The sequence below is a fragment of the Rhea americana genome, unplaced genomic scaffold (assembly GCF_003343005.1).
Source record: "Rhea americana isolate MKP2758 unplaced genomic scaffold, rheAme1 scaffold_543, whole genome shotgun sequence".
Lineage (NCBI taxonomy): Eukaryota > Metazoa > Chordata > Aves > Rheiformes > Rheidae > Rhea > Rhea americana.
This window is the reverse complement of record NW_028186694.1, coordinates 133,097-146,358: the sequence shown is the minus strand read 5'-3', so window position 1 is coordinate 146,358 and position 13,262 is coordinate 133,097. Positions and strand designations below refer to the sequence as shown.

The following is a 13,262-nucleotide window of genomic DNA, read 5'->3' as shown; positions in this document are numbered from 1 at the left end:
TCCTCCTCCTCCTCCTCGGCTCGGGCGCCACGCGCGGCCCCGGCCCTCGCCGCTAGTTCGCCATCTCTTGGGCCACGGCCTTGCTCAGCTTGTCCTTGAGGTAGGCTGTCCGCTGCCGGTCCGACTTCAAATCCAGGAACTCGTAGTAGGGAACCTGCGTCGGCAGGAGCAGAGAGCGGTGAGACGCGGCCGGAGCGGGGCCGCGGGCTCCGACAGCCGCTCCGAGGACCGGGCAAGCCCGTCCGCAGCCCCCGCTCACCTTCTCCTCCGGCCAGCGTTTCGCAGCCTGTTTCCTTCCCTCTTCCGCCTCCYGCCCCCCTCCCCAGCAACCCTTAGCCGAACGGGACAATTTATTTGGAGGGGAAGCTCTCGAAAACCCGCCCGCGGTGGAACGGGAGGCAACGCGGGCTGCAGGGGGGGAAGGGCCCTGAACCAGCACCCAGCATCCGCCCCAGCCCTCTGGGTCTTTCTCTGTGACCCCCCCAAAACTCCTCTCCCCCTCCCCCCAGAAAAAGGGGATGCAGAAGCCAGAGGGGCGGCCCTCCCTTCCAGCCCCGTCAGCCGCCAGGAGCCAGGCCGCCGCGGCGCCCATCCCCACGAGCGAGCGGACTTGCCGCCCGGGGGGATCCCGCCGCCCACCCCTGCCTCTATATTTAGGTGCTGGGAGCCGAGGCTCAAGCTGCAGGAAGCGGCAGCTCCCTCCTCCTCCTCCTCTTCCTCCCGCCTCCCCCCCTAGGTCTCCCCCAGGCAGCGAGCGCGTGGGCTGCGGGGACGTTACGTAAGCGGCTGGGAAGAAACGGCGCCGGCGGAGCTCGCTTGGCCTCGGGGAGGGGGAAGGCGGCCGGCGACACGCAGCCTCCCTGCGGCGAGGGGCCCGAAGGAGCCGAGCGCGAGCCTCAGCCGCGGCCCCGCGGGAGGATCCCAGGAGCTGAGCGACTGCCGGCGGCGCCCTGGGACGCCTCCGCTTCGGACAGGGGCGAAGGGACAGCTCCCGGCTCGCGCAGGCCGCGCCGAGCAGCCCTCGGCGCCGAGAGCGGCCCGCCCGCGGGCGCTGCCAGGAGCCGTAATTCCCTCCGGGCAGCTAACGAACGCGTGACGCCACGGGAGGCCGGGCTCCGGCGCAGGGGATCAGCCACGGCGCGCTGACGGCTTTGCCTGCCGCTCTCCTTGACCGCCGGCTCCCCCCGTGCGCCGCCAGCCCGGCTAACAGGTGGCCCAGAGAGGATCACCGCGGCTAATCCCGGCGCGGGGCGGCAGGCGACTCGCGGAGCACGGGGCGCAGACGAGCTCTGCCCCGGGGCCGCGAGCAGGGGAGGGCGCGTGTGTGCGTGTGCGCGGGCCCCCTCCGCCGACGGCCGCAGCCGGCGGGGAGAACACGCAGCCGAGAAGCAAGCTGGCATCTCTCCTCTCCKCTCCGCTCCGGCGCGCTCCCCGAGCGGCAGCCCGCGCACACCAGCCTCCAGGAGCGCCTCCGCGGGCGCCTCGGGCAGCGGGCTCCCGCACTCGGAGAAAAGCAGAGCCCGGAGGGGTTCAGCGGAGGACGCGGTGCAAACCCAGCCGCCCCGGAGCGCTGGCTGCAGCCTCGCAGGAGGCCGAGGCCCCGCAGCCCCGCGGCGCAGACCGGGAGCAGGAGAAACCCGCGTGCCGCTCTCCTTGYCCCGGCTACTCACGTCTATGACGAGGAAGCCGGCCGCCTGGACGTGGCGCCGGCCCATGACGGAGCGGCCCAGCAGGTCCTTGCTTCTGTTGCTGAAGCTGGGGAACTCCCACCTGAGGAAGGCGACCCTGCGAGACACGCGCAGAGCACGGCGGGCCCTGAGGCTCGAGCCGCAGACCGGGCGGCCCCGTGGAGAGGGCGCAGACCCTGCCCGCGAGCTCCTGCCCGCCCGAACCGGGCCCAGTGAGGCAGCGAGCGGGCTCGGCCTCAGCTCGCCAGCGCAGCTGAGCCCAGACCCACCTCCTGGCACCCGGCGGCAGCGGCTTTGTCCCTTCCGAGTGGGGCAGGTGGGGAGCAGCAAAGCCCTTCAAGGGCAGAGGCTTGTTTTCGCTGTTCACCAACATTTCGGCATCTGCGCAAGGAGAGGAGGAAGGTGCGAGGCCCGCGCGGCCCCGCAGCTCCCCCTCGCTGCTCCGTGGCCTCGGCAGGGACCACGCTCCTTCCCCCCCACCGCAGCGGCCTGTTTCCTCCCCAAACGTCTCCTCGGGCTGMGCAAGTGTCCGTGGCACGATTTTATCCCCAGCGTCCCACGGGAAGGGGACGCGGGGCCCATGGACTACRGAAGTTGCTGTGGCAGCCGGCTGGCCAGTCCCCGCCACGGCGGAGGCGGGGACCGAATTTGACGGGGCTGCAGAGGTCCCGCTGGCGCCGGGGCAGGACGCGGTCTCCAGCGTGCTCACCGATCTGCCAGCCGTAGACGGTGCGTACGTCGAAGCGCCCGTTGTCCTTGCTCCCCAGCAGGCCCGCCAAGGCCTCCCGCAGGCTGCTCTGCAGCAGCGTGACCTTCTCCCCGCCTTGGCCCGCTGCGCTCAGCGCCTCCGCTGGCAGGAACGGCCCCTGGTAGTCAGGGCTTTCCAGCCTGGCAGCAGCATTGATGTGGACGAGTTTCAAGCGTAAGTTCTGGGCTTTGAGGGACTGATCGCCTGGCAGGAGAAGAGACGCAGCGCTAGAGACGTGGCCCGTTTCCTCCCCAAACGTCTCCTCGGGCTGMRCAAGTGTCCGTGGCACGATTTTATCCCCAGCGTCCCACGGGAAGGGGACGCGGGGCCCATGGACTACGGAAGTTGCTGTGGCAGCCGGCTGGCCAGTCCCCGCCACGGCGGAGGCGGGGACCGAATTTGACGGGGCTGCACATCCCGAGCACTTCGCCGTTTTGCGAGGAAACACCCAACCCTCCGACGCCTGCTCCGGGCCGCGGCGCCCAGGGGAAGCAGGCCGACAGCGCAGGAGCGGAGCTGTGAGCTGCGCCTCGGAGCACGCAGCTCCCACAGCACGGTTTGGGATTCAGCTCAGGGCCGCACAGGCAGGACTGCGCGGAGGAGCGTGGCTCAGCCTCGCCGCTGTCTTCCTCCCCTCTTCCCACACCGGGACGCAACGGGGCCAGACCGGACCCGAGTTCAGACGCGCCAGACCGTATTCCCGGCCCAGGTCCGAGGCTCCCGGTCCCTGTCCCGCCGGTCGGGATGCCCACCTCACCTTGTATCTGAGCGTGGAAGTTGGGTGCCAGCACTTTCTGCAAGTAGGGAGCCTTGGCCTGCTGCAGCACGCACAGCGACCACACCAGGTCCGTCAGCAGGTGCGAGTCCAGGCTGTCCAGCTGGCCCTGGAGCTTCTCGTGGACCTGCAGAGAAGGGAACCGTCAGCTCAGCACAGCTGTGCTGGTGCCTCTGATCCTGATGCCAACACGCGGGTCTGGCAGTGCGACCAGCCCGCGAGGCGCTAAGGCGCCCCGGCGGCGCTACGCCTTCTCTGCAGCAGGGCCGCTCTTCTGCCCGGGAACTGCAGCGAGAGCTGGGTGCTCCCCACCCACCGCACAGGACTTCCTCCTGTTAAACCCGYGCTCTCCGGAGAGCTCTTTCGTAATTCCTCAAAATTCAACAGTTTTGCACCGACCCCGCCCCGACAGCAGTGACCATGATTAATGTCAGCAAAGGAATCCCGAGCCCCCTGGCTGACCTGAGGACCCGACTTCCAGGTCGCTCCCGGTGCTGCTGGCAGCTCCGGGGCGAGCCGGCGCTCGGCAGGGCCGCGCTCCCTCTGCTGGGTGCTCGGCGAACGCCCGCTGCCGCTCAGCGATAATGCGGCTCCTCTCTGCAAAACGCTGGCCTACATCTGTCCCCGAGGAGATCGAGGCAAAGTCGTGGGGCCTTCAGCAACGGCAGTCGTGATCTCAAGGTCACGTATGCAAGYTGACTCCTCCCTCTGCTTTTCTGGTCTCAATCGCCTCCAGCCACTGCCTAACAGGGACAGCGCTTTTCCCAAAATAGCCCGAGGGAATCTCTCCCTTCAAGTAGGGAGGGGAAGGGACCCGGTGCGGTCGTGGACTTGTTCCCTGACCCAGGGACACTGCGAAGGTCAGCACAGCCAGGGGAGGGACACTATAGGGATGCTCTGCGCCTTGCAGCATCCTGGCGCAGCAAGGCTGCTCCCTGGGGAGCCAAAATCCCGGTGCACATCACTGCCCAGCGACACCTGCGCAGGACGGGCCTCCTCCAYGGGCAGGGGACAGCAGGAGGATGCCAACGATGGTATCTACCCCACGCTCACCTCTGGAGGACTGCTGCGGCCTTGGCTACAGCATGATCACATTGACTGCCTTTAATTTAACCCGTGTGCAGGACACCCTGCAGGGCGAGTGTCACCTGCCTCCTGTGACTTAGCAGGAAATTCAGCAGACAGGGTGCTACAMGCCAAGAAGGCAAAGACAGAAACAGATCTGGCTCCCTTCCGCAAGCTTCCTGGAACGTGGAGACTTTGCAGCAAGTCCCCAGGCAAGCACAACTGYGTGGAACAGCCTGTATCTTTCTCGGGAGCTCCCTGGGGATGAGTGAGCAGTGTCAGCACTACCAGGCCCCGGGCTCAGCTAAGCTGGGAGAGTCACACAGCTCGGCCAAGAACGGGTGTGCGACTGCCAACCCGTGGCCTCGCTATAAAGAGTTAATTACAGCAATCAGAGTCCAGGAGGGCACAGAAAAACACCCACACACTGCCTAGATCTGTTAGGCTAAGTAGCTTGTGGGGACTTTTGAGCTAGTTACAGACTAACTGGTTCAGCTACTGCCAGGCAGGCAGCCATGGGAGCTCTGGGTGGGTGTTGCAGTCTGGCCTGAGCTCTGGGGTATCCGTTTCCATCTCCCATATTGGCTGTTTAAAGCCAGCTTGAGACGTCCAGCACTCACGTTTGCATGGGGATAAGCGTGAGGAGGAGCTCTGCAGCCTTTCCACTGGCTCTGCAGAGGGACAGAGGAAAGCTCACACGGAGAGCAAGAAGAGGAAGGTTACCATGCTAAAGAAGTCCTCGCTTCCGCTGGGCTGGAAGTTCAGGCGGGCAAAAGACAGGATGATACTGCACAGATGGGGGACAGAGAGCTCTCTGGTGTTGTCCAGGGCATACTGGAAGACAGAAGTGTCAAAAACAGAGGTTTAGATCTCTCCCAAACGAGCACAGACAGGAAAAGATTGAAAATGCCAGTCAAGAACATGCCCAGCCCCATGGCAGGATGGGAACACACAAGCAAAAGATCCTCTTGTGTCTCCCTGGGATTCTGTTCTGGCACGAGGGAAAGCTGAGTGGATGCAGAGCTCTGTAACATTCCCACTTGTCTGGTACGGACACAAAAGGGCAGGCATATAAAACTGGGTCAGGGCTGGGAAAAGGCTGGGGACGGGGCTCCCTCCCCAGGCTCTGCGGCTGCCTGGGGAGAGCAGCAGCTCTGGGGCTCAGGGGGTGGAGGCCGAAAAGGCACCCAAAATTGCCCTCCACTCTCCCCCCCCCCCCCAAAAAAAAAATCAGCACAGATTCTGACTGTCCATTTTAGTGAAGCAGCAACAGCGAAGACCGTCAAACCCAACTACAGCCTCCGAGTAGGGAGGACAGTGACAACATGGCAAACACCRTCTCTGCAGAGCAGGGGAAAACTGCCAAGTACGTCCCGGAAACTGGGGTGAACTGGAGTCGCACCGGCCCCAGCGGTGCTTCCTTTCTGCCTGGCCCCCCTCACCTGTGCAATGGCCTCAAACAGCGGCAGGTTGAGCCACTTGAGGAGGGCGAAGGATCTGATGCAGCGCGTCACCTCGAGGGGTGTCATCGTGGACACGTGGGGGTGCAGGTCAGTGGCTATCTTCTGGAAGACCTGGGGCTGGTGGAAATTCAGTTTTCCTTAAAGGGGCAAAAGAAAGCAGCAGCCACTTACAAGGAGCTGGTGCGGGAGCTATGCCTGGAGGGCTGGTGGCAGCACACGGGAAGGCTCGAAGCCGCTCGTGAGGATCGGAGGCAGGCAGCATCCAGGTGACCCACAGCACTGCCTGGGCCTGCAAGAGCCAGGCTCGCTCCCAGCAATCCCATCCAATCAATGTATTTATTTTATTTGTAGATTTTAAGGTGAGAGGAACTGTTGGAATTTTGTGCATGACACAGGCCTGCCAATACCGTCCAGTTTCCCCTTCTGAGCTGAAGGCCCTGCAGTACTGCCTCTGAGAAAGGCTGCCAGCATAGATTTGGAGGCCACAGCATGGAGAATCCACCACTTCCCTTGAAAATTATTCCAGATTAGTCAACTCAGTGGCAGGTAAGCTAATAATATCAACAAGAGAAGCATCAGCTCCCTCCAAGGCCAGGTCTACTGGGGTTATTCCTTCATTTTTGGAGTACAGCTAACCCACAAATGCTCCACTAGTGAATCAGAAGGGCAGTTCCCACTCAAACTGACYATGAGCCAGCAATGTGCCCTTGTGGCCAAGAAGGCCAATGGTCTCCTGGGGTGCACTGGGAAGAGTGTTGCCAGCAGGTGGAGGGAGGTGATCCTGCCCCTCTGCTCAGCCCTGAAGAGGCCTCATCTCAAGTCCTCTGTCCAGTTCTGAGCTTCCCACGACAAGAGAGACATGGAGCTACTGGAGAGAGTCCAGCGTAGGGCTACAAAGCTGATCAGAGGGCTGGAGCACCTGCCCTATGAGGAACAGCTGTGAGAGCTGGGCCTCTTCAGCCTGGGGAAGAGAAGACTGAGGGGGGATCTTATCAGTGTGTACAAGTTCCTGAAGGGAGGGTGTCAAGGGGACGGGGACAAACTCTCTTCAGTTGTCCCGTGTGACAGGACAAGAGGCAATGGGCAAAAACTGAACCACAGGAAGTTCTGCCTGACCATGAGGGGGAATTTCTTCCCTGTGAGAGTGACGGAGCACTGGAGCAGGTTGCCCAGAGAGGTTGAGGAGTCTCCTCCTCTGGAGATCTTCAAGGCCCACCTAGCTGCAACCCTGTCTACCATGCTCTAGGTGACCCTACTGAGTGGGGAGGTTGGACTAGATGATCTCCAGAGGTCCCTTCCAACCTTACTGATTCTGTGATTCTATGACTCTTGGAAGTTGGATGGGTTGAACCTCTAAGCTGCGCAGAAGGGCTCTTGCTCAGCACTGCTGGCTTCTTTTAACTCTATTTGTCCCTGTTTTCTGCAAGCTACTGACAGTAACGTAAGAGAATAAGACTACACAAAATATTACACAGAAAGAGGGGCCAGAGAACTAAGAAGCCCAGAAATACAATGCAGATCATCAATTACCGATAATCTGCTGTTTCTAGAGCTGTTTAACACAGGGTCTGTTACCATCAGCTACCTGGTGACTCTTGCCTACCCTGTGGCCAGAAACACAGTCAGGATGGCTGTTGCTGCCCTGCTGCTTTTACAAGCATTAGCAGACACTTCAGAGAATTTGCAAGTCATCCACTGAAGAGTATGAATTTGGCTGCCAGCGCTTCTCAAATATTAATCAGCTTGCCACCAGGACGTGTTGGGCAGAAAGAAACACTCTGGGAACTGCACAGCTCCATCATGTTGGACATTTGGTCCAGCCTATCGTACCCTGCCAGCTCTTTTTCTTCACCAGGCTTCAACGCCCTGGTAGCAATGCTATCAAATCCCAGCTCCGCACAACGGGCCCAGCCTGAACGGGACTCTACCACACGCAGTGCTCAAGGAAGCAGCTGAGTCACTTACCATAGGCAAAAATCAGGTCTATCAAAACGTTGAGGCTGAGCTCTGAGTGCTTCTGAATCAGGTGGTATGACAAGGCCCGGAGCAGCGGCACAGAGCGCCGGTTCTGGTACGCTAAAGCCAGCGTTATTTTCCGGATATCATCGGGATTGAATTGTTCAGCAAGTTCCAGAGCCTGCCAATAAATGTTTTGAACTGAGATGTGAAGGGAAAGCACAAAGCAAGCAACAGATGTAGCCTTTATATGGAGCATGATGTGTCATCCCCAAGGATGGGACTAGCTGGGCCCTTCCARGACTACGTGGACTGGATGTAGCCAGTGTTTAGCCTCGTCACGCGCTAGTGTCCGTAGCACTTATTTATCCCCAGAGTCGAGGCAGACAGACAGTGGGGCCCATGAGCTACAGGTGTTGCTGTGGCAGCTGTTTGGCCAGTCCCCAGCACAGGCCAGACGAGGACTGAATTTGACGCAGCTGCAGTCAAGCCACCCCAAGGTCCTTGCAGTGGTTCCTTCCCAAAGGACATTTCCCTCATCCTGGGGGTGAATAAACAGGGACCCCACTGAGCACTGACACAGTGAAGGGGACAGATCTTCCCCGGTCTTCAAAGGTGGCTGAAAGAGGGTGTCCAGAGGCAGCCTGAAAGCAAGGATGGTTCTAGCTCTCTGCTCTAGCTCCCATCACAGCCCCAGCTTCTGCAGCGAAGCACAGGACAATTTGGGGCAGTCACCTTATGCCGGCTCCGTAAGTTACTGCTTGTCAACTGAGCCAAGGCAACTTTTGTGCGTTCTCTGCTAGCCTGCCACAGCAGCGAAATAAAACGCATCAGCTCAGTCAGCTCAGACTAGCGTGAGTCATCTCCTCACACCAGCGCAGACCTGGGAGGCGCGTGCCAGCGTGCACGAGCTCCCTGGAAACTCTTCTTAAAGCACCTGTGCATGGAAAGCTGCTTGAACAGGAGCCCACAAGCACACACCAAAGGAGTCTGGCTTAGCAACGAACGCGGCCTGTGAGGAGCTTTTTAGTTTTCTACGTGAGAGAGTTTAAAGGAAACAGATTGGTTAGACAGGTTCCGAGAGGGGTGCTCTCTCATGTTTTTTTTAATCACCTGCAGGAGACAGCCCAGCTGAARGAAACAGAGCTGGGAAGGGAGAGCCCAACCCCATACCTTGTCCTCCAGCCGGTCCATTAGAGCTGGCGAGACATGCCCGACCTTGGACATCAGTGTCACCACGGTTTTGGTGCCCTCAAGCTCTGTCCAACGCAGTTCCAGCTTCTTGATGACTTCGTTCAGCAGCTTGCTGTCTTTCCCCTGCTTGAGAGCCAGGAACTCTGCCAGGGAGGTGAGCTGCCTGAAGCTGAGGCGCCTGAGCCGCCAGAGCACCTCGTGCTCCACCGACTGCATCTCCCCTCTGCTGCTGCCCATGCCTAGGGAGTACAGGCTCTTTAAGAGGTTCACCAGGGTGTTATTCCACACCTGAGAAATCTGGGCAGCAAAGAGAAACACAGGAAAGACGTCAAGCAGAGAGCGCGCGAGAGTTACAGTGAGCTTGTACTCAAGCGCACCAATCACCCCGTTGTGGGCCACAACAAAACACCGGGCAAGGCTCTACCTCGGCATGGAGGCGAGAGAACTGCACGGTGTCGAGTGGGAGACGAGTCCTGCTCGGCTGCAGCGCAGTTAGCTCTCTCCCACCGCGACACAGGATCGCTGCTTAGCACTGCAGGTGTAAACGGCACCGTCAGGCACTGCAGACGCAAACCTTTTTCATCAGAAATCGAAGCCGTGCGCCCGAATAACGTGAAGACCACAGCCCTACTCAGGCCTGCAGGCTGCCAGCAGCGTGACTAAGTTTTAGCAGTTTTAAGTTTTAACTAAGTTTTAACACATCATTATATTTATTTATACAGAGAGCTACCACATACACTGTAAACTCTCTGCCCTGGACTGCTCAACGCACCAGAGAAGGAAGCTATGCAGATTTGCTAGTGGCTGGGTAAAAGGTTTGAGTAGACTCTGCCCTGCTCTGGAGGCGTATACACCTAAACATTCCATGGTGTGGCTGAGACACGACACCGGTGACTACGGAAACACGGAGTGGTGAGAAAGAAGGATAATTCAGGGCAAGAAACTTGAGCTCCAAGGCACAGGACCCCTGGTGTCCCCGGTGATGTAACAGATCACGTTCAGAGGCCTTGCCAGTTAGGCACCACAGAGTAAGAAGATGCATTTCAGAGCGGTTCCTGTTGGGGCTAGAGCACAGGTCTCCCAGAGGCAGAGCGTGAGGCTYATCTGACTCCACCCAGAAGCACAAGGAACAGATACTTCCACCTCAGCCAGTCACCTGGGCTCCCTTTACACTCACCTGAGACCTACTTGGTCATTGAGGATATGATTCACCTCATCGTGAAGTCAGCATCTTACAGAGGTCAGACAAAACACACCCTGAAAAGCACCCGTTTCTTTCCCATGTCTCTAAAAGGAAGCCCGCATCAGGCACGAATCTCACTGCCCCAGGACTTGTCCGGTCCCACTCTCCACACACGCTGCGCAGCCACCACCTGCCTTAGTTTTCCAAGAGTGATCAGTCTTCAAGCTTTCACCTCCCACAGTGTCAGTCAATGCCTGTACCTCACCACGAGGACATCAGCCTCTTCATTTCCAGACCAGGCTTCCCCATCTCCCGTGTGTTCTGCAGTTGTTTTGTGATGCTGAAGTCAGAGGAGGCATGAGGTCTTCTCCAAAGAGAAGGCAACAGAAGGTCAAGGAGAAAATGGCTACTCTTAGGCCTCCAAATTTAGCCTGCATTCACATGCAAGACCCAGTGAGTGAAGGTTTCCCAGAGGCTGGGCAGTGTTTTACAGCTCAGCTCTGTGGTTAGGTTATTCTCTCCAGAACCCAAGGACACCTAAAGAGAATTTCCAATACAAAAGCTCTACTGACTTCCACAATAACAAACTAGATCCATAGGACAACATCAGTTCTGAAGGGTCCTTTCACAGCAGTGCTCAGAAAACACTGAGGATGAAATGAGCGGAGCTCACAAGTCACCCAGAAGGTCACAGACAGATCCAGAACCAGATTTCCCCTCTTCTATTGTCTTTTTCACACATTCACTGAGACTCTATTTCCCTCCCCACCTGACAGCTCACTAGCACCTTATGGCCCATTAGGAGCTCTTCTCCTGAGGGCTGTTCACGTGAAGTCTCTGGCTTGTCTACACAAGGACACTGCAAGCTGATTAATTTGTTTTTACATCAGAACACCCCTGCATTTACGTAACCACTTCTTCCATCAAATTACCTGAAATGGTACGTTGTAGTAACAGCTCTCTGTGTTTCTAACAGGTCTGCTTGCTTTAAATCTCAAATAGTCACACTGCTAGCTACTCCTTGCTTCTCATGCCACTCAGCCAACGCACCAACATGGCTTCACCAGCTCTGGGATATCACCTTTTCAGTGAGACATCACGTGCACCCCTGTGTCACTTGGCAATGGTGACACAGAGCTATGCAGACTAGCCCAAGCAGTATCTTCGTTCAAAATGCAGCAGTTAGGGAAACATTTCAGCTCAGTTTAGCTAAGTCAGCACCCTCAGGACAAATCCCGCCTGCTCTCCTCAGGCAGACAGGTTTTAGGAAGCAGGTATTATAGCACAGATCGGGAGAAATATCAAAGTGTCTGCAGAATGCTTTCATCCCCAGAGCTCAGCCAGGGAGACCGGAGGCCCATGAACTACAGRTGTTTCTGTAGCAGCCAATTGGGCCAGTACCAACCACAGAGGATGGCAACTTCCCAAATCACATTTTTTCCCCCAAAACGTCTCTAACACGTGAGGGAACTTACCTGAGAATCAGTGATGACAATGAGCTGTCGGAACCGTTCGTCTTGCAAAATGCTACCAGTTTCCAGTTTTTTTTCTGCCGCAAGCCGTGAAAGTTGAGTAATTACTAGCGAGGCTTGGTTGCTATTTAGAGAGTGAAGTTCATTCAACTGCAAGAGTTCTTGAGGACTAGTAGCTGTTTCAATGAGTTCACTGATCACCTTGTGCTCTCGATTGCCGTTGTCTTCTACCCGCTCTTTGACTGAGAATCCATCTGCCCAGCTGGAGGGACTCGAAGCATGAAACGAAGCGAAAGGTGCTTGAGGGAGAGCTCTTGCTATCACCACCTTACYGGCCGACACGAGCAGGGAGGCTGGGACTGCCGACGGAGCAGAGACAACGGCAGCAAAGTGCCGCCAGCAGCAGCGCCGCACCAGCCGGGCTGCCATCGCGCAGCGAYGTCTACAGGGAAAGAAGGACTGAGGCCGTCACGGACTGGAGGTCAGCGCYGCATCTCAAACGTGCTACGAAAGGAAAATCCACACTTCAGAAAAAGGAACTTTTCAAAGTTAGAGGAGGAGGCAGCAGACTTCTGGTAACAGTTATCAGAAAAGGAGTTTTTCAGTCAYTGATATTCAATTTGAATTGGTAACAAAAGCCTTCTGAAGATCAACAAAACACTGAAAGAGGAGGCATGAAATGCCTTTAAAAGAGGTTAAGCACTTCTCTRTTGGTGCTGATCTGGCTTCAGACTACCCTAGGGGCTGCAGTCTGGCTTTCCAAAGCAGCATGAACCTGCTCCAAAACAGAAGGCAGCTGGGCTGGAGCAGGGAACAACCACCTGCAACTCCACTCTTGCCCCTGAATCTGAGGTGTTACCYGGACCAAGAGAGTCTGCCAGCCCCCAAACTAAATAGCTTCCAGAGGGCCCTTCCAGTCATCTTCCCTATGACAGGCTAACATGGCTTACACCACTTCAAGGGCAAACTGGACAAACTGATGGAGAAGAAACCCACTGCACACAACAAAACCGCTCCCAGCTCCGGAAGCCTCAGAGCACCACGGGGCTTCCCTAGGCCTTCTGGAGATACAGATCTGGTCCAGAAGGGCCTCTAGCCTGGCCCTTTGTGGTCCCATGGCTGCAGTCACTCTAGAAATCTTTTGCCAGGCTCGCTGGTGCCAGGCGTGAGGCCAACAAAGCAGGTGACCTCAGGGAGTGTTTTGGGTCACTCTCGCTTGAAGGAATTTTGATCAATTGAGTGTGCCAAGACTCTCCCTAGTCCTCCCGAAAGCGTCTCCTGCATGGCAGGACCTACCACAGACCGAGAGCAGACCGGCCAGCTCAGACTCATCCCCACGCTGAGAAGCGGCAGCGGCTGCTGGGGCTGGCGCAGGCCTCTCCTCTTCACCAGCCCCAGCCTGTGCCCTGGAGCGCGCACACCTCCTTGCTGCCCTAGAGATCTGGGGTTGCTGCCCCAGAGATCTGGGGTTGCTGCCCCCAGCTCATCTGCGGCACCTAAAGGGCCCGGCCAGGTCTAGCCCTGACCCCCGGATGCCTCCTCGTTCCCTGCCTCAGGCAGCTGCTCCTAATTCCCCCTTGCCCACTCTGCTTCCTCCCAACCCATCCTTCCCAGGCTCCTGCTCCAGTCCGTCCCCACTCAGAGCTTAGCCGGACCCGGTCCCTGCTCCAGGACCTCACCCGTTCCGGTCTCGCCTCACCCGGGCTGGCCCAGGCCTC

General features: G+C 58.2%; 1 protein-coding gene and 4 non-coding genes across 5 annotated transcripts; all 5 read right to left on the bottom strand.

Moving 5' to 3' along the window:
• Positions 1-6: 6 nt before the first annotated feature.
• Positions 7-12,750, bottom strand: TBRG4 (transforming growth factor beta regulator 4). The gene is made up of 11 exons (XM_085318591.1): positions 12,541-12,750; positions 11,548-12,048; positions 8,869-9,186; positions 7,705-7,876; positions 5,719-5,876; positions 5,000-5,110; positions 3,194-3,338; positions 2,398-2,640; positions 1,958-2,069; positions 1,671-1,785; positions 7-154 (listed from the first exon to the last, which is right to left on the bottom strand). The coding sequence occupies exons 2-11, from the start codon at positions 11,971-11,973 to the stop codon at positions 53-55; spliced, it is 1,902 nt and encodes a 633-aa protein (XP_085174717.1). The 5' UTR covers positions 11,974-12,048; positions 12,541-12,750; the 3' UTR covers positions 7-52.
• LOC146588075 (small nucleolar RNA SNORA5) lies at positions 2,212-2,350 on the bottom strand. The gene has a single exon (XR_014897497.1). It is a non-coding gene; the product is annotated as a small nucleolar RNA SNORA5 (small nucleolar RNA).
• LOC146588074 (small nucleolar RNA SNORA5) lies at positions 2,711-2,849 on the bottom strand. Its single transcript, XR_014897498.1, has one exon. It is a non-coding gene; the product is annotated as a small nucleolar RNA SNORA5 (small nucleolar RNA).
• LOC146588073 (small nucleolar RNA SNORA5) lies at positions 8,042-8,179 on the bottom strand. The gene has a single exon (XR_014897496.1). It is a non-coding gene; the product is annotated as a small nucleolar RNA SNORA5 (small nucleolar RNA).
• Positions 11,377-11,506, bottom strand: LOC146588072 (small nucleolar RNA SNORA5). The gene has a single exon (XR_014897499.1). It is a non-coding gene; the product is annotated as a small nucleolar RNA SNORA5 (small nucleolar RNA).
• Positions 12,751-13,262: the final 512 nt, after the last annotated feature.